Source organism: Mustela lutreola, chromosome 12 (assembly GCF_030435805.1).
Source record: "Mustela lutreola isolate mMusLut2 chromosome 12, mMusLut2.pri, whole genome shotgun sequence".
Taxonomy (NCBI): domain Eukaryota; kingdom Metazoa; phylum Chordata; class Mammalia; order Carnivora; family Mustelidae; genus Mustela; species Mustela lutreola.
This window is the reverse complement of record NC_081301.1, coordinates 62467032-62491355: the sequence shown is the minus strand read 5'-3', so window position 1 is coordinate 62491355 and position 24324 is coordinate 62467032. Positions and strand designations below refer to the sequence as shown.

General features: G+C 34.7%; 1 protein-coding gene across 7 annotated transcripts in view; it reads right to left on the bottom strand.

Annotated features, from left to right (window-relative positions):
• The window catches only part of KIAA2026 (KIAA2026 ortholog), a 138785-nt gene that overhangs the window by 107699 nt on the left and 6762 nt on the right, over positions 1-24324 (bottom strand). For 4 of the 7 annotated variants that reach the window (XM_059142690.1, XM_059142691.1, XM_059142689.1 and 1 more), the window contains exon 2: positions 7696-7896. The exons of 1 other annotated variant lie outside the window; for it this stretch is intronic. In XM_059142690.1, coding sequence (XP_058998673.1) covers positions 7696-7896 — 201 coding nt within the window. Of the gene's footprint in view, positions 1-7695; positions 7897-11094; positions 12471-24324 lie in introns of those variants that run through there. 2 more of the 7 variants (XM_059142694.1, XM_059142693.1) reach the window with 2 other exon arrangements.

Below are 24324 nucleotides of genomic sequence, written 5' to 3'. Positions count from 1 at the left end.
ATTAAATTCATATCTCTCAATAGTTACCCTGAATGTTAATGGGCTAAATGCCCCTGTCAAAAGACACAGGGTATCAGAATGGATAAAAAAACAAAACCCATCTATATGTTGCCTCCAAGAAACTCATTTTAAGCCCAAAGACACCTCCAGATTTAAAGTGAGGGGGTGGAAAAGAATTTACCATGCTAATGGACATCAGAAGAAAGCCCGAGTGGCAATCCTTATATCAGATCAATTAGATTTTAAGCCAAAGACTATAATAAGAGATGAGGAAGGACACTATATCATACTCAAAGGGTCTGTCCAACAAGAAGACTTAACAATTTTAAATATCTATGCCCCCAACGTGGGAGCAGCCAACTATATAAACCAATTAGTAACAAAATCAAAGAAACACATCAACAATAATACAATAATAGTAGGGGACTTTAACACTCCCCTCACTGAAATGGACAGATCATCCAAGCAAAAGATCAGCAAGGAAATAAAGGCCTTAAACGACACACTGGACCAGATGGACAGCATAGATATATTCAGAACATTTCATCCCAAAGCAACAGAATACACATTCCTCTCTAGTGCACATGGAACATTCTCCAGAATAGATCACATCCTCGGTCCTAAATCAGGACTCAACCGGTATCAAAAGATTGGGATCATTCCCTGCATATTTTCAGACCACAATGCTCTAAAGCTAGAACTCAAGCACAAAAGGAAGTTTGGAAAGAACCCAAATACATGGAGACTAAACAGCATCCTTCTAAAGAATGAATGGGTCAACCGGGAAATTAAAGAAGAATTGAAAAAAATCATGGAAACAAATGATAATGAAAATACAACGGTTCAAAATCTGTGGGACACAACAAAGGCAGTCCTGAGAGGAAAATATATAGCGGTACAAGCCTTTCTCAAGAAACAAGAAAGGTCTCAGGTACACAACCTAACCCTACACCTAAAGGAGCTGGAGAAAGAACAAGAAAGAAACCCTAAGCCCAGCAGGAGAAGAGAAATCATAAAGATCAGAGCAGAAATCAATGAAATAGAAACCAAAAAGACAATAGAGCAAATCAACGACACTAGGAGCTGGTTCTTTGAAAGAATTAATAAAATTGATAAACCCCGGGCCAGACTTATCAAAAAGAAAACAGAAAGGACCCAAATAAATAAAATCATGAATGAAAGAGGAGAGATCACAACTAACACCAAAGAAATACAAACTATTATAAGAACATACTATAAGCAACTCTACGCCAATAAATTTGACAATCTGGAAGAAATGGATGCATTCCTAGAAACATATAAACTACCACAACTGAACCAGGAAGAAATAGAAAGCCTGAACAGACCCATAACCAGTAAGGAGATTGAAACAGTCATTAAAAATCTCCAAACAAACAAAAGCCCAGGGCCAGACGGCTTCCCGGGGGAATTCTACCAAACATTTAAGGAAGAACTAATTCCTATTCTCCTGAAACTGTTCCAAAAAATAGAAATGGAAGGAAAACTTCCAAACTCATTTTATGAAGCCAGCATCACCTTGATCCCAAAACCAGACAAGGATCCCATCAAAAAAGAGAGCTATAGACCAATATCCTTGATGAACACAGATGCGAAAATACTCAACAAAATACTAGCCAATAGGATGCAACAGTACATTAAAAGGGTTATTCACCACGACCAAGTGGGATTTATTCCAGGGCTGCAAGGTTGGTTCAACATCCGCAAATCAGTCAATGGGATACAACACATCAATAAAAGAAAGAACAAGAACCATACGATACTCTCAATAGATGCTGAAAAAGCATTTGACAAAGTACAGCATCCCTTCCTGATCAAAACTCTTCAAAGTGTAGGGATAGAGGACACATACCTCAATATCATCAAAGCCATCCATGAAAAACCCACCGCAAGTATCATTCTCAATGGAGAAAAACTGAAAGCTTTTCCGCTAAGGTCAGGAACACAGCAGGGATGACCATTATCACCACTGCTATTCAACATAGTACTAGAGGTCCTAGCCTCAGCAATCCGACAACAAAAGGAAATTAAAGGCATCCAAATCGGCAAAGAAGAAGTCAAATTATCACTCTTCGCAGATGATATGATACTCTATGTGGAAAACCCAAAAGACTCCACTCCAAAACTGCTAGAACTTATACAGGAATTCAGTAAAGTGTCAGGATATAAAATCAATGCACAGAAATCAGTTGCATTTCTCTACACCAGCAGCAAGACAGAAGAAAGAGATATTAAGGAGTCAATCCCATTTACAATTGCATCCAAAACCATAAGATACCTAGGAAAAAACCTAACCAAAGAGACACAGAATCTATACTCAGAAAACTATAAAGTACTCATGAAAGAAATTGAGGAAGACACAAAGAAATGGGAAAATGTTCCATGCTCCTGGATTGGAAGAATAAATATTGTGAAAATGTCGATGCTACCTAAAGCAATCTACACATTTAATGCAATTCCTATCAAAGTACCATCCATCTTTTTCAAAGAAATGGAACAAATAATGCTAAAATTTATATGGAACCAGAAAAGACCTCGAATAGCCAAAGGGATATTGAAAAAGAAAGCCAACGTTGGTGGCATCACAATTCCGGACTTCAAGCTCTATTACAAAGCTGTCATCATCAAGACAGCATGGTACTGGCACAAAAACAGACACATAGATCAATGGAACAGAATTGAGAGCCCAGAAATAGACCCTCAACTCTATGGTCAACTAATCTTCGACAAAGCAGGAAAGAATGTCCAATGGAAAAAAGACAGCCTCTTCAATAAATGGTGCTGGGAAAATTGGACAGCCACATGCAGAAAAATGAAATTGGACCATTTCCTTACACCACACACAAAAATAGCCTCAAAATGGATGAAGGACCTCAATGTGCGAAAGGAATCCATCAAAATCCTTGAGGAGAACACAGGCAGCAACCTCTTCGACCTCAGCCGCAGCAACATCTTCCTAGGAACAACGCCAAAGGCAAGGGAAGCAAGGGCAAAAATGAACTATTGGGATTTCATCAAGATCAAAAGCTTTTGCACAGCAAAGGAAACAGTTAACAAAATCAAAAGACAACTGACAGAATGGGAGAAGATATTTGCAAACGACATATCAGATAAAGGACTAGTGTCCAGAATCTATAAAGAACTTAGCAAACTCAACACCCAAAGAACAAATAATCCAATCACGAAATGGGCAGAGAACATGAACAGACATTTCTGCAAAGAAGACATCCAGATGGCCAACAGACACATGAAAAAGTGCTCCATATCACTTGGCATCAGGGAAATACTAATCAAAACCACAATGAGATATCACCTCACACCAGTCAGAATGGCTAAAATCAACAAGTCAGGAAATGACAGATGCTGGCGAGGATGCGGATAAAGGGGAACCCTCCTACACTGTTGGTGGGAATGCAAGCTGGTGCAGCCACTCTGGAAAACAGCATGGAGGTTCCTCAAAATGTTGAAAATAGAACTGCCCTATGACCCAGCAATTGCACTATTGGGCCTTTACCCTAAAGATACAAACATAGTGATCCAAAGGGGCACGTGCACCCGAATGTTTATAGCAGCAATGTCCACAATAGCCAAATGATAGAAAGAACGTAGATGTCCATCAACAGATGAATGGATCAAGAAGATGTGGTATATATACACAATGGAATACTATGCAGCCATCAAAAGAAATGAAATCTTACCATTTGCGACAACATGGATGGAACTAGAGCGTATCATGCTTAGCGAAATAAGTCAAGCAGAGAAAGATAACTATCATATGATCTCCCTGATATGAGGAAGTGGTGATGCAACATGGAGGCTTAAGTGGGTAGGAGAAGAATAAATGAAACAAGATGGGATTGGGAGGGAGACAAACCATAAGTGACTCTTAATCTCACAAAACAAACTGAGGGTTGGTGGGGGGAGGGGATTTGGGAGAAGGGGGTGGGATTATGGACATTGGGGAGGGTATGTGCTTTGGTGAGTGCTGTGAAGTGTGTAAACCTGGTGATTCACACACCTGTACCCCTGGGGATAAAAATATAAGTTTATAAAAAATAAAAAATTTAAAAAAAACAACTCAAGTAATAATAGCTCATAAGCCAACAGTTGAGATAAAAGGCAATATTAAACAATGTCAGAAATATTATCAGGGATAAAAAGAGACACTCATAAGGAGGATGTCAATCCATCAAAAAACCATAAGCATCAAAAATACACATATGCATGCAATAGCAGACTTTCAAACTACTGAAGCACAATCTTTCAGAACTCAGAGTACAAAGAGACAAATGTCCCTATGCTAAAATCAATTGTATTTCTGTATATTAGCAAGGAAAAACCATAAATTGAATTTTAAAAATGACTTACAGTTGCATCAAAAACATGAAAATATATACAGGTACCAAATATACACATAACCAAATACTTGGAAAATGTATTCACTGAAAACTAAAAAATGGCACTGAAAGAAATTTACAATTATCCAGAAACTGATAAATTCCATTCAATTTCAATCAAAATTTCCTCAGGCATTTTTTTTTGTAGGCATTTACAATATGATCTAAATCATACAGAAATGCGAAGATGCTAGTGTAGCCTAACAATTTTGAAAACAAAATACAAAATACAAAGTTGGAAGCCTCATATTACAAAATTTCAAAGCTTACTATAAAGCTATATTAATCAAGTCACTGTATTATTGGCCTAAGGACAGACCTATAGATAAATGAAACAGAATAAGTCCAGAAAGACTCATAAATATATGTTCAACTGATTTTTTTTAAGAGATCATAATGCCATTTTTTAAAAAAGATTTATTTATTTATTTATCTATTTGAGAGAGAGAGAGAAAGTGAGAGAGAATATGAGAGGGGACAGGGTGAGAGGGAGAACCAGACTCCCAACGGAGCTGGGAGCCCGATGCAGGACTTGATCCCAGGACTCCAGAATCATGACCTGAGCCACAGGCAGTTGCATAACCAACGGAGTCACCCAGGTGCCCAAGTTCAACTGATTTTCAATAAAGATGCAAATCTAACTTAGTAAGGAATAAATACTTTTTTTCAACAAATGATACTGGGGCAATGGACTATATGGGAAAAAAAAAAATAAACTTTTACCTTTACTTTAAACCACACACAAAAATTAACTTCAAATGAATCACAGACCTAACCATGAAAAATAAAATTTAGAGGGGTGTCTGGGTAGCTCAGTCGCTTAAGTATCCAACACTTGATTTTTGGCTCAGGTGATGATCTCAAGATTGTAATATCAAGTCCATGTGGGCTCTGTGTTGGGCACACAGCCTACTTAAGGTCTCTCTCTCTTCTCCCTTTGTCCCCACTCTCTCTCTCCCTATCTTAATAAATAAAACAAAATTAAGAAATTTCAGGGGGGAGGTGCCTGGGTGGCTCAGTGGGTTACAGCCTCTCTGCCTTCAGCTCAGGTGCATTGGGCTTTCTGCTCAGTGGGGGAGCCTGCTTTCTCCTCTCTCTCTGCCTGCCTGCCTACTTGTGATCTTTGTCTGTCAAATAAATAAATAAAATCTTTAAAAAAAAATTTGGGGGGGGGGAAAGGGGAGAAATTCATAATCTTGGGTAAGCTAAGATTCCTTAGGTCATTAAAAGCACAAAACAATAAAACAAAAGAATAAACCTGAAGTTAAAATGTTCTGTTTCTTAAAACACACTGAGATAGAAAAGTCAAGCAAAAGACCAGCAGAAAATATCTGCAATGCATATATATTTGATAAAGTACCTGGATCCATAATATATAAAAGAATTCTTAAAATTCAATAATAAAATGTGCAGGAATGAGAAAGTGAGGATAGTGATTTCTTCTGGGAACAAAGGAGAGATCTAGCGAATCCTGTTTTAACTATATTAATTTCTTTAAAAATTGCTGAGTAGTGGGTACGTGGACTTCTATTATAATTTTATTCTTCATTTCATGTTTAAAATACTTATAATTTAAAAATTAAAAGTTAACACTAAACCCACAGAGAAAGTTTAATTCATAGCACTCCATGAAATTATCGTAGTCACTGAAACACTTAATGGTGGATTTTTGCCCATATCTTATTCACCTATGTTTATTTGACATTAAGCACAAGGACACACAAACATGTAAAACTGAAGAAAAGAAAAAGATTCAGTTAGATTTCTAGTTTCCTGCTATCCATTCCTACTTGGATGCTTAAATGTTTCTCCATCACTTCAAATAACTTACTAAAAAGAATTCACTGATCTTTCCTCATATGATAGATTCAGGTTCTTCTGTTTTATTAGTTTTATCATATTACAAGTCAAAAGGAGAGCATATTAGTTAGGAGCACAAGTTCTAGAGCCAGCCAAAGTGCCTGGCTTCAAATCTTGACTACCACTCAAAAATTGCCTGATCTTGGGCAAGTTAATTAATCTTTCTGTGCTTCAGGATAAATGTTAAATACATATAAGGTAGTTAGAGCTAACCCTGGCAAAAAATCATGTTCATCAATGTTAACCATTCGTTTTATATTCTTATTGCTACTATAACTATTATTACAACTATGTTCTAACTTATCTTTGCCTCTTCCTTTGTTATCCCTTAGTATCAAGGAAGGTACTTAGTCTTGTTACTCGTTCCCAGAACAATCTGACCTCTCTCACCCTATTTCTGGTCATCAGTAGTGAAGAGCTAGACTGCTACAGCCTTCTTCCTATAAGCCTTCCTTTTCTTCATTTCCTCTCCATTCCAAGCTATTATATGCTACTTCAGATTAATCTTTTATCCCTTTTCATAAAATCTACTTTCCTTTAGCAGGAGAAGCTCTATGAGGTTTTATAGAAGAAAAAAAAAATATTTCAAAATGGGTTATGAATTAATCACTAAAATAAAAACTATGGCAGAAGAAAGTCTTAAGGTTGATTTTTAATGATACAAATATGAAAGCAAGCTAAATTTATTACTACGAAAGTAACAATGACATTATAAATGACCTTTGAGTAGCATTAGCAGTTCCCTATTACAACAGCAATCACTCCTAATATAGTTTGAGTTTGAGATTTTATTTATTATGAAAATCACCAGTCTTTTTTAAGTAATCACCTCTTTGGGCCCTAGTCTCTTTTGTTAAAAAGAAAATGTTATACAAATGTCATTAATCTATGCTCCCAGACCCTAAAAGGCAACACTAAGCACAACATTCTTTGCTGATGAGCCCAAGGTAGGCTGAGTTATCCAGAAAATTAATACCAATGGATAAACTAGCAGAGGTGAACCTATGTGTCATTTTTAACTACATAATCTTTAGAGTTTCTCCTAATTTTAAAGGTCTGTGAATCTACTCTAATGCCATACAAATCTATATAAAACTCTTCTAATTTAAAATTTAATTTAAAATACTTCTATTTTCATTTCTAATTCATTTGATATACTTCTAGAAATCTAGAAGCATTCTGAAATCTTTCATAAAAATTTGTGTTTAGCTTCAAAGTAATTTGGTTTGAAATTTAAAACTATTTTTAAACAAATTTCACTGTGGTATATCATTATGATTTCATACTTCAATGACAGTGCATTTTGCAATAATACTAAAATGGGCCCAAAATTTGATATGGGCACACAAAAGTTACATAGCTACTCTTTGAAAAGTACTTCCTAGAAATTTGAAAATGACTTTTTTTTTGTAACATTTACCTTTTTTCTTCTTTTGCTCTCAGCTGTTCTTCCTGTCTCAAAACTTGAACCATTATAGATTCAAAAACTCCACTTGTCAAGCCTGCCAAACTTCGTGGTGTTGACCGACGCCTTGTTGAGGTACATGCAGTTCCCTTCTCATCCTCCAATCCATAATAGCCTCTAGATGTAACTGCTATCGTTGTCTTTTCTCTCAAGTGCCTTGGAGAAGAATAAGTCAATTCATAAGGTCAAATTTTCTAGGTAAGCAAGAAGCGCTCTTAAACCAGCATCTTAAGAATAATCTCTTTTGCTAACTATATAGAAAGTATATAGTTAAACCTTACTTAGCTATGCTCCAAATTTTAATCTGCCCTTCATTAATTTCTAATTTCCCTTACCCTCTATAAAATTAGTCTGAATGACAGACCCTTCACTACATTTAAGAAATACATAAATCTTGGGGTGCCTGGGTGGCTCAGTTGGTTGGGCATCTGACTTCAGCTCAAGTCATGCTATTGGGGTCCCGGGATCAAGTCCCAGGGTCAGGCTCCCTGCTCTGCAGGGAGTCTGCTCTTCCCTCTACCTCTACCTTTGTCCCTCCCCCTGCTCGTGCTCCCTCTTTTTTTCTCTCAAATAAATAAATTAAAGAAAAAAGAAATAAATGAATCTTTCACATTAAAATTAAGGATTAAAACACTATCGCTTTAATGGGCAAAAAAGTTTACTGTTTGCAAAATTAAATGCAGCTTATCTTTTTCGTATTACCTGTCATTGGTATAGGAAAATGCACAATACTACAAGAACATTTTGGGAGAGAAAATTCATGGTACATAAATGCTTTGAAGAAATTATAAACAAATGAAACATTACAATGTATTAAATACTATGATATATGAGTACAAATTTGGAAACCTGACTAACCTATAAAAAGAATCTAGGAATCAAAATTCCATTTTGTGTCACACAAATGTCTCCCTAACCTGTAATATTCTATTAATGCACAAATATACTACTCTAATACTTGAAAATACTGATTAAAAAAGGTTCTCAGCATTGTAATTACCTATAAATCCCCTTAATGAATTTGAAATAATTGATTAAAACCATTCACACTGGAAAAAGAAACATTTATCTTATCAAGTTTTTAAGTCAAAATTAAAACATGACTTCTGAACTTTTATCTATAAAAATGGCTAATTATAAGAAGCATCAGGGAAAATATCTCCTCTTCTACCTCTGTGAGATATGTCAGAGTCTCTGAAGGTTTTGAACATGCTGTTATTTCTACAATGGCAAAATCAAGTCAATACCCCAAGCAAGCATTCAATATGCTGGATGAATTCTACGTAAATTAAAAGTTGATCCTATAATCAAATTTTCCTACTTTCCTAAAGGCTTTAATACAAAGCAGCCAAGGTTCAATGAAACAAACCTTTATGGCATGAAATACAATCAAATACAATCAAATCCTGGACTTTGTTCACAACAGTTTATTACTGTAAGAAGAACTTTTTTTTTTTTTTAAATATTTTATTTATTTATTTGACAGAGATCACAAGTAGGCAGATAGGCCGGCAGAGAGAGAGGGAAGCAGGCCCCCTGCTGAGCAGAGAGCCCGATGCGGGACTCGATCCCAGGACCCTGAGACCATGACCTGAGCCGAAGGCAGCGGCTTAACCCACTTAACCCACTTAACGGCTTAACCCACTGAGCCACCCAGGTGCCCTGTAAGAAGAACAATCTTGGTCTCAGGCTACCTGGAGCAAGGTTCTACTGAACTACGGCACTATTTTATGTCTTCTTTGTTGTAAGGAAATAATGTAAATGATTCAGCTTCAAGTAGGGCATGAACTTTAAGTGTTCAAGCAATCCTGAAGAATTTGGGCTAATCTCGCCATACTGTTTCAGGCTGTGATTATTTTATGCACAATAGCATAGATCTGTCTGATGGCTAATTGGGCCAAAAGGAATGCCAGCCAGAAGCAATATGGGCCAAAAGATATGAAGATGATCGGCAATAACAGATATTGAATGGGTATACTTGGGTTCATTTTACTGGTGAACTAACTAGTTCTGTAATTTTAATTACTTCCTCATTAATACTGATGGAAGAGAACATTAATGAACAATACTGCATTGAAACATGATGACACCTCAAAGGCCACAGTATATGCAGAGCATTGGGGATAAAAGTTGAAGGAAAGAGGAAGTCACATGGCTAAATTATTACATAAACAAGCCAGAAACTAAACTTTATTCTTTAATTTCACTCTTACAAGTAGAGAAGATGAAATTATATAAACTATTTTTAAGCAGTATTTTCTCAGAACAAAGACTAAAGAGAAATTAATATCCTTTATTACTCATCAGAAAAAAATGTATATACTTTGATATTTATCATTCATAATTAAAATACAAGAAAAAGGAAAATTATGCAGTCTCTTTCATATAAAGGTGTAAAAATTAAAAAGTGTAAAGATTACTCAGTGTTGGGGAGAATCTAGAAAAGAAAAATGTTCACAGAACATTATTGGATATGTAAAATTGCAACATTTTTGGAAGTCAATTTGGTAATAATCATTAAGATGTAATGTACTCAAATCCTTTGACCCATCATGGTCCTGGGAATTTACCCTACAGACATATCTCCACAACTGTGAGCAATCTCTCTCTCTCTCTTTCACACACACACACACACACACACATTGTTATTGTGTAAACATAAATGTCCTTTTATACACAGATTAAACAATGTATACCACAACATGGAGTAACATCCATCAATTAAAAGGAATTAGGAACTCTGTATGTACTCACAAAAGATGTCCATATTACACTCCTGAATGTAAAAGTTTCTGAATATAACATGCTAATTGTCTTTAGCATACAAATATGCAATGTAAAAGTTTATCTTAAAAACAAACCATAGCCATAGATGGCTCAGTCAGTTAAGCATCAGACTTTCGGTTTTAGCTCAGGTCGTGATCTCAGGGTATGAGATAAAAAGCCCTGAGAACGAGATTCTCTCTCTCCCACTGCCCCTCACCTTGCTTGCACATGCTCTCTCTGTAAAATAAATAAAATCTTTAATTAAATTATTAAAAAAAAAAAAAAACCTTTCCCCTTATAAAGAGTGACATCTAAATTCCTGGTCCATTTCATGTTTCATTCACACCCCAATCTGGCATTTGCCTGCACTTACACAACTAAAATCACTCTTTCCAAATGATCTCCTATTTTAAACTTCAAATCATGTTTAAGTTTTTTATTTGAATTCCACTACAGTTAACATACATTGGTATATTAGTTTCAGGTGTACAAAATAGTGATTCAACAATTCCATATATTACTCAGGGCTCATTTTCATAAGTGTACTCTGTAATCCCCATCCCATATTTCATCCATTCCCCCACCCACCTTCCTCATGATAACCATCAGTTTCTTCTCTATAGTTAAGATCTGTTTCTTGGTTTGTCTCCTTTTTTTCTCCTTTTGCTTGTTTTGTTTCTTAAATTCCACATATGAATGAAATCACACAGTATGTGTCTTCTTCTGACTTATTTCACTTACCATTGTACTCTCTAGCTTCATCCACATGATTGCAAATGACAAGATTTCATTCATTTTTATGGCTGAACAATACTCCATTGTAGAGCTATGCTACTATTTCTTTGGCTGATGGATACTTGGGCTTCTTCCATAATTTAGCTATTGTAGATAATGCTGATATAAACATCAGGATGCAGGTATCACTTTGAATTACTGTTCTTGGGTATTCTTTGGGTATTCTTTGGATAATACCCAGTAGTGCAATTACTAGATCACAGTCATTTTATTTTTAACTTTTTGAGGAAACTCCATCTTGTTTTCCACAGTGCCTGCATCAGGCTGCATTCCCACCAAGAGTGTGCAAGTATTCCCTTTTCCACATCCTTACCAACACATATTTCTTGTGTTGTTGATTTTAGCCATTCTGACAGTTGTGAGATGATATCTCATTGTAGTTCTGATTCACATTTCCCTGATAATCAGTAATGTTGAGCATCTTTTCATGTACCTTTTGGCCACCTGGATACCTTCTTTGGAGAAATGTCTGCTCATGTCTTCCCCAGTTTTTAACTGGATTATTTATTTTTTTGGAGTTGAGTTTCATAAACTTTTAATATATTTCTAATACAAACCTTTTATCAGGTATGTCATTTCCAAGTATTTCTCCCATTCTGTAGGTTTCCTTTTAGTTTTATTGATGGAAGTTTCCTTTGTCCTACAGATTTTTATTTTGATACAGTCCCAAAGGTGTATTTCTGCTTTTGTTTCCTTTGTTTAAAGAGACATATCAAGGAAAAACTTGCTACAGCTGATGTCAAAGAAGTTACTGCCTATGTTCTCTTCTAGGGTTTGTATGGTTTCAGGTCTTACACTTAAGTCTTTTGAATTTAGATTTAGTTTTGTATATGGTATAAGAAAGCAGTCTAGTTTTCCTTCCAACATTCCTTTTCTTTTTCAAGGTTGCTTTGGCTATTCGAGGTCTTCTCATTCCATACAAATCTTAGGGTTCCTTGTTCCAGTTCTGTGAAAAATGCCAGTGTTATTTTCATCGGGGTTGCATTGAGCCTATAGATAGTTTTGGGTAGTACAGACATTTTAACAATATTTGTTCTTCCATTCCATGAGCATGGAATGTCTCTCCATTTCTTTGTGTCACCTCCTCCACTTTCTCTCACCACTGGTTTATAGTTTTCAGAGTACAGGTCTTTTAGCTCTTTGGTTAGGTTTATTCCTAGGTGTCTTATGGTTTTTGGTGCAGTTGTAAATGGAACTGATTCCTTAATTTCTCTTCCTGCTGCTTCATTATTGGCCTATAGAAATAAAACAGATTTCTGTATGTTGATTTTGTGTCCTGTGACTTCACTGAATTGGTCTATCAGTTCTAGTAGTTTATCAGTGAGTCTTTTGGATTTTCTACATATAGAAACCCACACTTAACTGCAAATAGTAAAAGTTTGACTTATTCCTTGCTGATCTGAATTCCTTTAATTTCTTTTTGTTGTCTGTTTGCTGTGGCTAGGACTTCCAGTACTATGTTGACTAGAAGTCCTGAGAGTCAGCAAACAGCTCTCTTTGGAAAAATGTTTATTCATGTCATTTGCCTATTTTTAACTGGTGTTGAGTTTATGGGTGTTGAATTTTATAAGCTCACTGATCATCAGGGAAATACAAATCATAAACTACAATGAAACATCACCTCACACCTATCAGAATGGGGAAAATCAACAACACAAGAAACAATGGGTGTTGGCAAGGATGCAGAGAAAGGGGAACCCTCTTACACTGCTGGTAGAAATGCAAACTGGTGCACCTACTCTGGAAAACAGTAATGGATGATCCTCAAAAAGTTAAAAATAGAACTACCCTACAACCCAGCAATTATACTATTATGCATTTACCCAAAGAATACAAATATACTAATTCGAAGGGATACGTGCACCCAGCATCATCTACAATAGCCAAATTATGGAAATAGTCCAAGTATCCATTGACTGATGAATGGATAAAGACGTGGGGTGAGATGCCTGGGTGACTCAGTTGGTTAAGCATCTGCCTTCAGCTGTGGTCATGACCCCAGGGTCCTGGGACTGAGTCCCACATCGCGCTCCTTGCTCAGCGGGGAGTCTGCTTCTCCCTCTGCCTGCTGTTCCCTCTGCTTGTACTTTCTCTCTCTGGCAAATAAATAGATAAAATCTTAAAAAAAAAAAAAAAAAAAAGATGTGGGGTATATACACAAGGGAATATTACTCAGACATAAAAAAGAATGAAATCTTGCCATTTGCAAAAAATATATATGGAGCTATAGAGTATTATGCTAAGTGAACTAAGTCAAAAAAAGACAAATACCATATGATTTCACTCAAATGTGGAATTTAAGAAACAATACAAGTGAGCAAAGAGAAAAAAAAGAAAGAGGCAAACCAACAAACAGACTCTTCACTATAGAGAACTGATGGTACCAAAATGGGGATGGATGGGGGACAGATTAAATAGGTGATAGGGATTAAGGAGTACACTTGTAATGAGTACCAGGTGATGTATGGAAATGCTGAATCTCTATATTGTACACCTGAAACTAATATTACACTGTATGTTAATTAACCAGAATTTAAATAAAAACTTCAAAAAAAATCCAAGCACACGAAGAATTTAATGTATTATAAAGATGGTATAACAAAACAATGGAAAAAAATAATGCTGAAACTGGCTGAATATGAGCAAAAATAAAGGTTGATTTCAACCTTACTCCTTGATCAAAACAAATTCCAGACAGCTCCATTCATTTGTTCACTCATTCATTTATTCCTTCATTCAATATTAATTACGTGTAGGTAGTGGGCTATGAGCTGGCAATAATTTTAACAAGATTTACACAGGCAAGATTCCTATCCTCACTGAAAATACACAAAATGAGTAAGATACGAAAAGTAAGAAAACAAATACATACATACAAATATCAGTTCTAACTACAAGTTACATACTATAAAACTCTGGGACAGACACTCAAGAACAATTTCTCTGGGGAACTGACAGGAGGAGCCAGCCATGACAGAAACAAACCCAAAAACCAAAAAAAAAAAAAAAAAAAAAAAATCTTGGAGACAGAGTATTCTAGATAAAAGAACAAACAAGTATCAAGGCTCTAAGGTGAGAAATGGCTTTACTGGCACATAAAATGGTAAGCCAAACTCCTTACTATAGCTTAAATGCCCATGAAGCACTTTAGGAGGATAGTAACTTCTTTTAATGTATGTACGTTTTTAAAAGTTCACTCTGGCTACTAAATAGAAAATGGTACCTAGGAGGAAAAAGCAGAATAAAGAAAACAAACATCAGGAAACTACAGCAACAGTATTCCAGGCAAGAGATGACAAGGACTTGTAAAGTGGTGAGAAACAGAGGAGAGAGATAGCAAAGAGTTATTCACAAAAGGCGGCTCACAACTGGCTGATATGCTTAATATGAGAAGTAAATGAAAAAGAAGAATCAATGAAAAAAGGGAGTTTTTCTGGCCAAAGCAACTTGATAGACAGTGGAGTAATTTATTCAGAAGGTAGGAGTAGACTTAGAAAAGCAAAACAAAACAAACCACAAATTCAGTTTTGCACATGTTAAAATCTGAGATGGCTAGGACATGAAATCGAAGAAATGAAGCTAGTAACAGTAGTAGTTTCTTAATAGTAGAGGAGCAAGTGTATGTATTACCTACACACAATAAAATTTTTGCCACCAGATGTACTTTTGTTAATAAGCTATTAAAACATATACTAATCACTGTTTAGCTCAACAAAGTCCATGTACAGTCTAGTTATACTTCAACTATTTCCTTCAGATTTTTACATATTTCACACATATAATTATTTTGAATAATTTTATTGCAAATACTATCAATCCTACTACCACAGGTTTCTAAATGTTCCTTCCTCCTTGAAATTCTTTATAATTCCTTTCTCTCCAGCCTTTCTCTCAGGTATAAGGGTTCCTTTCTCTAAATCCCTATAGCTCTTGTTCGTCAGCAAAACAGCACAGTGATTAAGTACCTGGGTTCTGGAGCCAAAGAGACTGGATTCCAATCCAGGTGCTGCCACTAACTAGTTCGGGCAAATTATTTTTTTGTGTCTCCTTTTCTCATTTGTAAAATAATATTATATAAATCACCAGTTACCTCAAGAGTTGTATGGATTAGATACTTTAATATTGATAAAGCCCTTTAAAAAGAGTGACAGAGAGTGACATTTAGTATATGTTAACTAATACTAAAATTGTGATAAAGTGTAATTTCAGAAGTTCTACTGGGCTTTTGTGTATTAAAGGCAGTCAAGACAGGTTCTATTCCTACTACTTGCTCTAGACTGGCAAATTAATCACAAGTACTGTTGAAAAGGATAACTACAAAATATGGTAGAGTGATGAGGATATGAGAAAGCAAGCTAACCTCTGTGATTAGAAGCACTAAAATATATTTTTAAGATATATTCTTACTATAAATCTCACAAACTCATCATGGCATGACTGACGGCTTCAACCTACTTGTTAATGAGTCAGGCTCATTTTTAGTGAAGGTGGTGTCATTTTCCGTTGGTAACCAAACAAAGCAAAAGACAGCAAATCTATATGGCAAAAAATAAATGTTTTAAAAGAAAAAACTACGGAGTCAAAAACCAAACCAAACCAAAACTAAAACCACGTTACAAAATCTTACTGTTGTTATCCTGTTAGTATACAGTTTCATATGTAACAACAGTCACATGTTACATTTGATTAACAAGTAAAATCAAATCTAAAAGGTGATAAGAGGGATATAAAACTGTATATATGGCAAATCTAAATTTTGTATTGCAATTTTATGTGTGAGTAAATAATATATATGATATAGATAAGAAGGCTACCAAGTGAGTATCTCTGTCTAATTGGATGGAAGATTTCTTATTTCAATTTTTTGACAATTTCTATTTTATCTTAATCTTCTTCAAAGAGCATGCTTGGCAGAGTATTTATTTATAGCATATGGAAAGAAGTTAATAAATTTTAACTATTAGAAAAAATTTAAACTGCTATTAAAAAATTAAAATACATCTCAATTATTCTAGTCTATACACTCTTGCCATGATACTTTTTTTTTAAGATAGAGAGAGAGACAGAGAGCACACAAGCAGGGGGAGTAGCAGGCAGAGGGAAAGGGAGAAGGAGGCTCCTTACTGAGCAGGGAGCCTGATGTGGGGCTCCATTCCAGGACCCTGGGATCAGGACCTGAATAGAAGGCAGACGCTTCACAAACTGAGCCACCCAGGCACCAGCTATGATACCTGCTTTAAAATAAGACTTAAATATAACTAATAACCTTTGAATTAAATCTCACTACCAAACAGATTCCCTACCAGAATTAGTGATTAGAAGAAATTACTAAAGTACTGGCAATGGCACCATAATCAGGGATTCAGATAAACTGAAGGATATAAATGGTTTCTCACACTTGCTCAGTACTCTGTGGATCATCATTTAATTGTTTCTCAAAACCTTTTATTCAACATGTTATTTGTTTGAGATTATGTTCTTATAACTACATTATACATACAGATTTGGTATAAAAACTAAACTGTCCAATTAACCATAGCCAGTTATGTCAATATGTGTTTGCAGCCTATTAATTATATTTGCCATGTATTTTTTTCTTTGTTTACTGGAAAATAAAACTGTTGAAAATATCTTGCCAGATAGAGTAACTTAAATTGGTAGAAAATTCTGGGGTGCCTGGGTATTCCAGTGGGTTAAGCCTTTGCTTTCGGCTCAGGTCATGATCTCAGGGGCTTGGGACCCAGCCTCGTATCAGGCTCTCTGCTCAGCAGGGAGCCTGCTTCTCCCCTCCTTCTCTGTCTGCCTCTCTGCCTACTTGTGATCTCTCTCTGTCAAATAAATAAATAAATAGAATTTTTTAAATAAATAGGTAGAATTCTGTATTGTATGTAAATTTTTTTCCTCTGTGAACTGGGAGAAGACTGAAATTTTTAAATTAAAGAAACCACCCATGTGCAACCTAATATTATTTAGATATTTAAATACAGTATCTTATCTAAATTAGTTGGCAAAAAGAAAGTGCTGTCTTTCTCTTCTTTCTAGCATTACTCTAGGATTTCCGCTTAATGTAAACTTTTTCCAGTTATATTTCTATATAATCCTCCACCAAACCTGCAACTTAAGAGGAATAAAGTCAAATGCAAAATTAAAACTAAAAGAAGCCAAAAATTAAGGTATAGAAAAAGATCAAACTGACATTAATTTTCTTTTCTAATTCTCTAGCTTACAAGCTTTTAATAACTCATGAATCTGGAATATCAAACTCTTTATTAGTGTAGCATATTAGGCCCTATGTGATCTGGCTCCATTATCTGTCCCTAACACTTGTCACTACTTTTCTATACATAACTACACTCTAGCCAAAGCATTCCCTAGCTATATACAGTGGCGCTTTTTTTGCCTTTGCACTTTTCAATATTCTTCTCTTGTTGCCTGAATGATCTTTATATCAACTTAGTTTATCAACTCCTATCTTTCCATATTCATCTTTGAGTCCCTCTACAGTGCCTATCAAATAATAAGCAAGGAAAATATATGCTGGATATAATTAAATGTCTTATTATAATAACCACACACTACTTTCAACTATGCTTTTAAATACAGTATCCATCCTTTAAGGGAAGATATGGTTATCTGCATTAAACTTAACCATTACCTACTGAGCTTCTCTGCACATGAACAGCCAACTTCTAGATATTCAAAAATGCATGACAGTCTTAAAATTTAATGACTCAAATATATATGGAAACAGAAAATTTCAATATCATGGTATTCAAAAACTTTAATACAAACCATATGACTCCAAAAGGTGTATCCTGTAAGAACAGAGGAGTACACCTACCCCATGATGAAAAGAAGAGGAAGGAAGAGATGGACAAAGAAGTTTTCTGGAGATGACAACTGTGTTGTGTCTTTAAAAACAAGGAGGAATGTGACTTGATATAATGGAACATTTCTTTTATCTTTTTTTATATGCTCATCTATTTCATTAATTCAGGAATTACCAAACAACTATTAGGTACACTCTAAACCCTGAAGATGCAATGATGGATAAAACATTCTCTCCCGTCTTGGAAAGCAAAATAAGATAGAACAAGATATATCCCTAACAATTTTCTTACATGCTATAAACAGATACAAAACTAAGAATCACAAAGTACTGGGGAAAAAGCAATTAATTCTAAATCAGGCTTCAGAAAAACTAAAATAGACACCTCCCTAGAAAAACTAAAATACACAAACACACACACTTTTGCATACTGTATGGAGGGAGGGGGTTGTGTAGAATTCCAGTTAAAAACTTCAAACTTTATAAAGGCTTGGAATTCATACTAAATTACAGAAAGAGAAACACAAAATTTAAATATCAACCAAAAGGGTATGAGGGGTCAACTAACATAATACCTTATCTGATATAGTGCAGAACAACACTATGATTACCTTACATTGGGTCTCTTTTCATTGCTCCCTAAGATCAAATGAGAAACACAAAAAATAGTATTCATATCCAAAGCTGATATATAAGATCATACAAACAGGTTTAAATGATGCAAACAGATGAAAATAAAACCCAGTGTCTTTAACTTCAGACTTTTAAAAATATTGATGTTATTTTATATCAACATAACATCACAATATTAGCCCAATGGAGTAAAAGTACTTATAGAATTAACACTTTAATATGATTCTAAGTTAAAATCAATTTTCTCAGATTATATATAAAGTAGCTTGCCCTGGATATTACTTCCATGTTCCAAACTCCACTACAGGAAGAAATTGAGAAAAGATTACTTGTCATATAAATTTTAATAGATGAATTTTGACTCTAAAGGAAAAAAACCCAAAACCTTATATTACTCATTACTACTTTAACAAATTCAGCAAAATTACATTATGCCATCATGCCAAAGCTAAAAATCCATAATTGATTTAAAAGACAAAACTAGAAACTGATAAATTCATCATTACCTCAGGAAGTAGACTTGACCCTTGCCTCCAAAAAAACATTATTCTAAATTTGATGGAGCTTCCAAAACTACCAACTTATAGGAAATAGGACAAAAGAACAGAATGCTATCAGCAAAATCCAAGACTAGAAGACCCCAAATAACCTAGTTTCTTCAACAAAATCAATGCAAGAATGAAGGGGAAGAGTCAGGGATAAGGAGAAAGAGAAGGAAGAAAGAGAAATCTATAAATTAAAGATACATACGAACCAATCACAAGGTGTGGACTTACCTGGATCATGTTCAAACAATAATAAAAATTTAGAAATTATAATTTTTGAAACAACTAGAAATGTGAACACTGGATTTTTGCTATTAAATTTTTTTAAAGATTTTTTTTTTTATTATTTGACAGAGAAAGACACAGCAGGAGAAGGAACACAAACAAGGGGAGTGGGAGAGGGAGAAGCAGGCTTCCTGCTGAGGGGGGCCCCCCTGACATGGGGCTCCATCCCAGGACATTGGGATCATGACCTGAGCTGAAGGCAGATGCTTAACCCACTGCTCCACCCAGGCGCCCCAGAAGTTTTTTGTCTTTTTATGGTAATGTAGTTGCATTTTAAATGAAGCAGTTCTCATCTTTGAATATTAAAACTGAAGCATTTACAGAATAATCTGTTGTCGATGACTTCAAAATACTACAGAAGGGAGGTATATGGAAGGTATGAATAGGGCAGAATCAGCCGTGAATAAATTTTATAGGGGAATGAGTAATAGGCATGTAAGGATTTGAATACCGTTTTGCTTTGATTAATATTAGAAATTAAAGGTTTAAAACAATGTAAAAAAATTATCTAAAAAGACAAATTGCTTTGTGTAATATTCTGTGACAAGCTCATGCTTTCAAGGTCTGTTCTTTTTCAAAGGGATAATACATCTAGTATCATCTCCTCCCCCCATCCCTGACACAGTCACTTATTATTACCAATTACTTCTGAAACTGTATTCCACATGAAAACATGAGTACAGGACTCTCCTCTCACTTCTCTCCTGCCTTCCCTTCATTTCAACTATAACCCAAACTGCAATGCAAATAAGGGTTGACAAGTGTAAAAGTAGTGCTAAATATTTCAGTGAAAACTCTAAATTCTGAAGAGAAATCCAACATGACACAGTGACTATATCCTGAAACAGTCCTCAATCTTTATCATGCATAAAAATCATTTAGGGAGCTTATTAAAAAGGTAGATTTCCTTATCTCCACTCTGAGATTATAAATTAACATTTAAATATGCTATTCTGGAGCTAGGGAATCTGCTTTCTAATACCATTCTAATGTTGCGGATCTAGGAAACACCCTTTGAGAGATATGCCTCTAAAACCTTTGAAAACGACCTTTAGAATTTATAACCCAAGTACTGCTAAAATGCAAGTCAAATGGCAACAAGGCAAGCAGAAAAAGTCCCTGCCCTCATAGATTTTACATTCTAGTAAGAGAGAAGAACAAGATAAATGTAATTACTCCTGAAACTAATAATAGCCTATAATGTTAACTAAACTATATATAAATTTTAAAAAATTGAAAAAGATCTATGTAATTAAATCATATATGTTAGGTTGTAATAAATGCTATGAAGATAAACAAGGAGGTTAAGGGAGATAGACAATAACCAGGGAGAGGAATTATTATTTTAGATATGATGCTTAGGAAAGACTTGCAAATAAGGTACCATCAGAGAAGTGAGCAAGTTAGGAAATGAATTTATGTTAGAAGAGCCAAATTTAAACCTGCTTTTCCTCAAGCACAAGTATTCAAGACAAATATATATCTTCAATTTTGTTTACTGATTATATTCTAATATTTTTATCCTCCAATTATAGTAATTCAGATTTTTAAAAATTAAGCTGAGGGGTGCCTGGGTGTCTTAGTCAGTTAAGTGACTGCCTTCAGCTCAGGTCATGATACCAGGGTCCTGAGATTGACCCCCGCGCATCAGTCTCCCTGCTCAGCCGGGAACCTGGTTCTCTCTCTCCCTCTGCTACTCCTCCTGCCTGTGCTTTCCCTTTTTCTCTTTCTCAAATAAATACGCAAATAAAATCTTAAAAAAAATAAAAATTAAAAAGTAAGCTTATAGGCTAACATGAAAACAATCTGTAACAATTTCTATGGGATAACATTTCTATGTAGTAAGCTTTTCAGATGGTCTGTTTCTATCCTTCAATGCAAATGAAGTGGACTCTGTTCTTATTTTTAGTACAAACAAGAGAAACAGTCCAAATTCACTGGGAACTATATAGTTAGCAGAATTTTAGTGTTCCTTAGTATACTTGTTTAAAATCTACCATTGAAATTGAAAAGCAGTTTAAAAACATAAAATCAGTATCAGTAAAGTACTCACAGAAGAGCAGTATTAGTAAAGTACTTACAAACTTGTAGCAAAAGGTTTATAATCAAGCAGATTTACCATAAACTGGTTTATCTCAATTGTATTCTTGTGTTTTTATCTTATAATAGGATGCCTACACAGAAATGAAAAAGTGAGAATTTCCAGACATACTAAAATATAAATATAAATATAAAAGAGCTATCAGAAGAGTTATTTTTGTGAAGTTATTTTCAGATAGATGGCTGTACACCAAGCTTTAAATATAAAAGTTTGGGATGAGTTCTTACCATTAACTATTCCAAGACCTTAAAAATACACCTACAAAATCTATATATTTTATATTTTGAATGGTATTACAAAAATAACAACAGTAATATATGGTCATTGTAAACAAAAGAAATTAGGAGTGGAAGGAAAAATTAACACCCACAGTTCCACTACTTGGTTATGACAATTTATCTGAATATACTATTTAACAACTTTGGTGATATAAATTTTTAATACAATTTCTTACCAAAGTCAAAAATACTAATTTCCTTTAAATAAAATCTTTTTTAACTGGAAAGTAATAATCTAGGACATATAGAAAAGTTAAAAGAAAATGAAAAATACCCAGAATCTTGCTATTTAGCAATAACCACTACTAACATTTTGTTGGTGTTCCAAAGTCTTTTTTCAAAGGGAACATACTTAATATACTAACCTTTTTTAATATACTTTTTTTAAATATACTAACTTTTAAGCACAATTAATTCTGAACACTCACAGATCCCAAGTGGAAGAGGATACAATAAAGGGCATGGTGATAGATAATACTACCACTGGGGTTTATTAGTCTTTCCCAATTAAAAAAAGAAGAGCCTCAAGTACTTTAATGTGTATTTTAAAGATTCATACTACTATGCAAGTTCTTTGGAAATGAAAAAGGCCATTATTCATTATGAGCATCTCTAATTTTATGAAGATAGCCTAGACATGACTTGAAAGTTAAAACACAACTGTGGAAGGGACCCAATCACTCTGGAACATACCCCTGCTGCTCTAGTTTTTTTCCTTAGAAATAAAAATAAATACAAAGGCACAAATAAATACAATGAGAAACAGGTTGTAAGGCAAAACATTTGAATCCATTAGGACATTTTTACTGTATTAAATCTAAATCATTCTCAAATTAACAAGTGAAACAAAATCTCCTAAAATAATAAAGTCTATAAATTTACTCTATTCCATATAACATCATTTACTTATGCCAGAATAAACTCTTTTCAGTTTTATTAATTGACTCTCCTTAATTATTTCAGCTTTTATCATGTATTATGTGGATTTTAATCATCTTCTAATGTTTAGTCTTTCCAGTTTGAAGACAGTCATTCCTCACACAAAGTTCTGCCTTTAGTCCTCTTGTATTTTCACTAGACTCTGTCCTCAGCAATCTCATTCATTCCCATTTCTTCAGGCACCATCCTTCTACAGATTAATTCCTAATTAAACATCTCTAACCTAACTCTAATCACACTGCTGAACTCTATCTGCAGCCTTCTAATAATTCTCAGTTGCATATCTTCAAATGAATGCCTCATGTTCTCTCAGCATCACCATCACCTGGGCTCAAGGTGTACATCATTTTGTACATCATGTACAAGGTGTACATCATGATGTACATCATTTTGTACATCAGCCTCCTTCACACCCCACATCCAATAGCTTGCCATTTGACCACTTTAACCTCCTGTACTTACCTCTTTTATATCCTCATCCATTTTTTCATTCCTATTACTTATTATCTCATGATGGATTAACCCAATAACCTTTTAACTAGTTTCCTTTCTTCATCTCCATTTTAGCCTTCAACCCTCAAAATACTAGTAAAATCATGTCACTCCCTTGGCTAAAACCTGTAACGGATCTACACCGCTGACATTCTAAATTCCTTAGCAAGCATTCTAGGTCCTCCTTAATTAGCCCCAGCCTACTCTTCTAGACTTATCCGACACTACAAGCCCTCATCATCCTACACTTCATCCACTGGGTATAAACTATTCCTCTGGAATATTCTGTACTCTACTACCTCCATACCTTCTATTGTTCATTTCAATTTACCTACTACCTTGAAGTAAGGGATGATGTCATGTTTATCACTAATATCTACAGGTCTTTACCTATCACTTACTACCATAGAATAGGTAAATAATTGTTTAACAAACTCAATCCACATATCAATATGCTACCCACCCTCCAAAACTATGACTCCTAGAATAAAATCTAGTATTTTTCAATCACAGTTTCCTATTTTCCCAGTAGTTATCCCTCTGGCGTACTCCTCTAACACTCTCTAATAAAGCTCATCACAGTAGTCTTCAAATTATACACCTTTGAAACAGTTATTTCATGAGTGAACCAAGATGTACCATCAAAAATCCAAAAGCGATTATGTTCTCCCCATTTGTAGAAGGGGATAAAACCTAATGTACTAAATAAATCTCTTCAATTAAGAGTTTCCTTCCACAATTTTTTGTAAGCTTTTTGGACCCCCTAACAAAAATCATATGATACAATTAAATTGAATTTATCAATATTTCTCAATGTTCTGCAAATAGTATCTGACCTCCAGATGTCTGACAACGGCAAAAGTTAGAGAATCACAGTTTTAACACATTTAACCTTTTATTATAAAAGGTTAAATTTTTTAA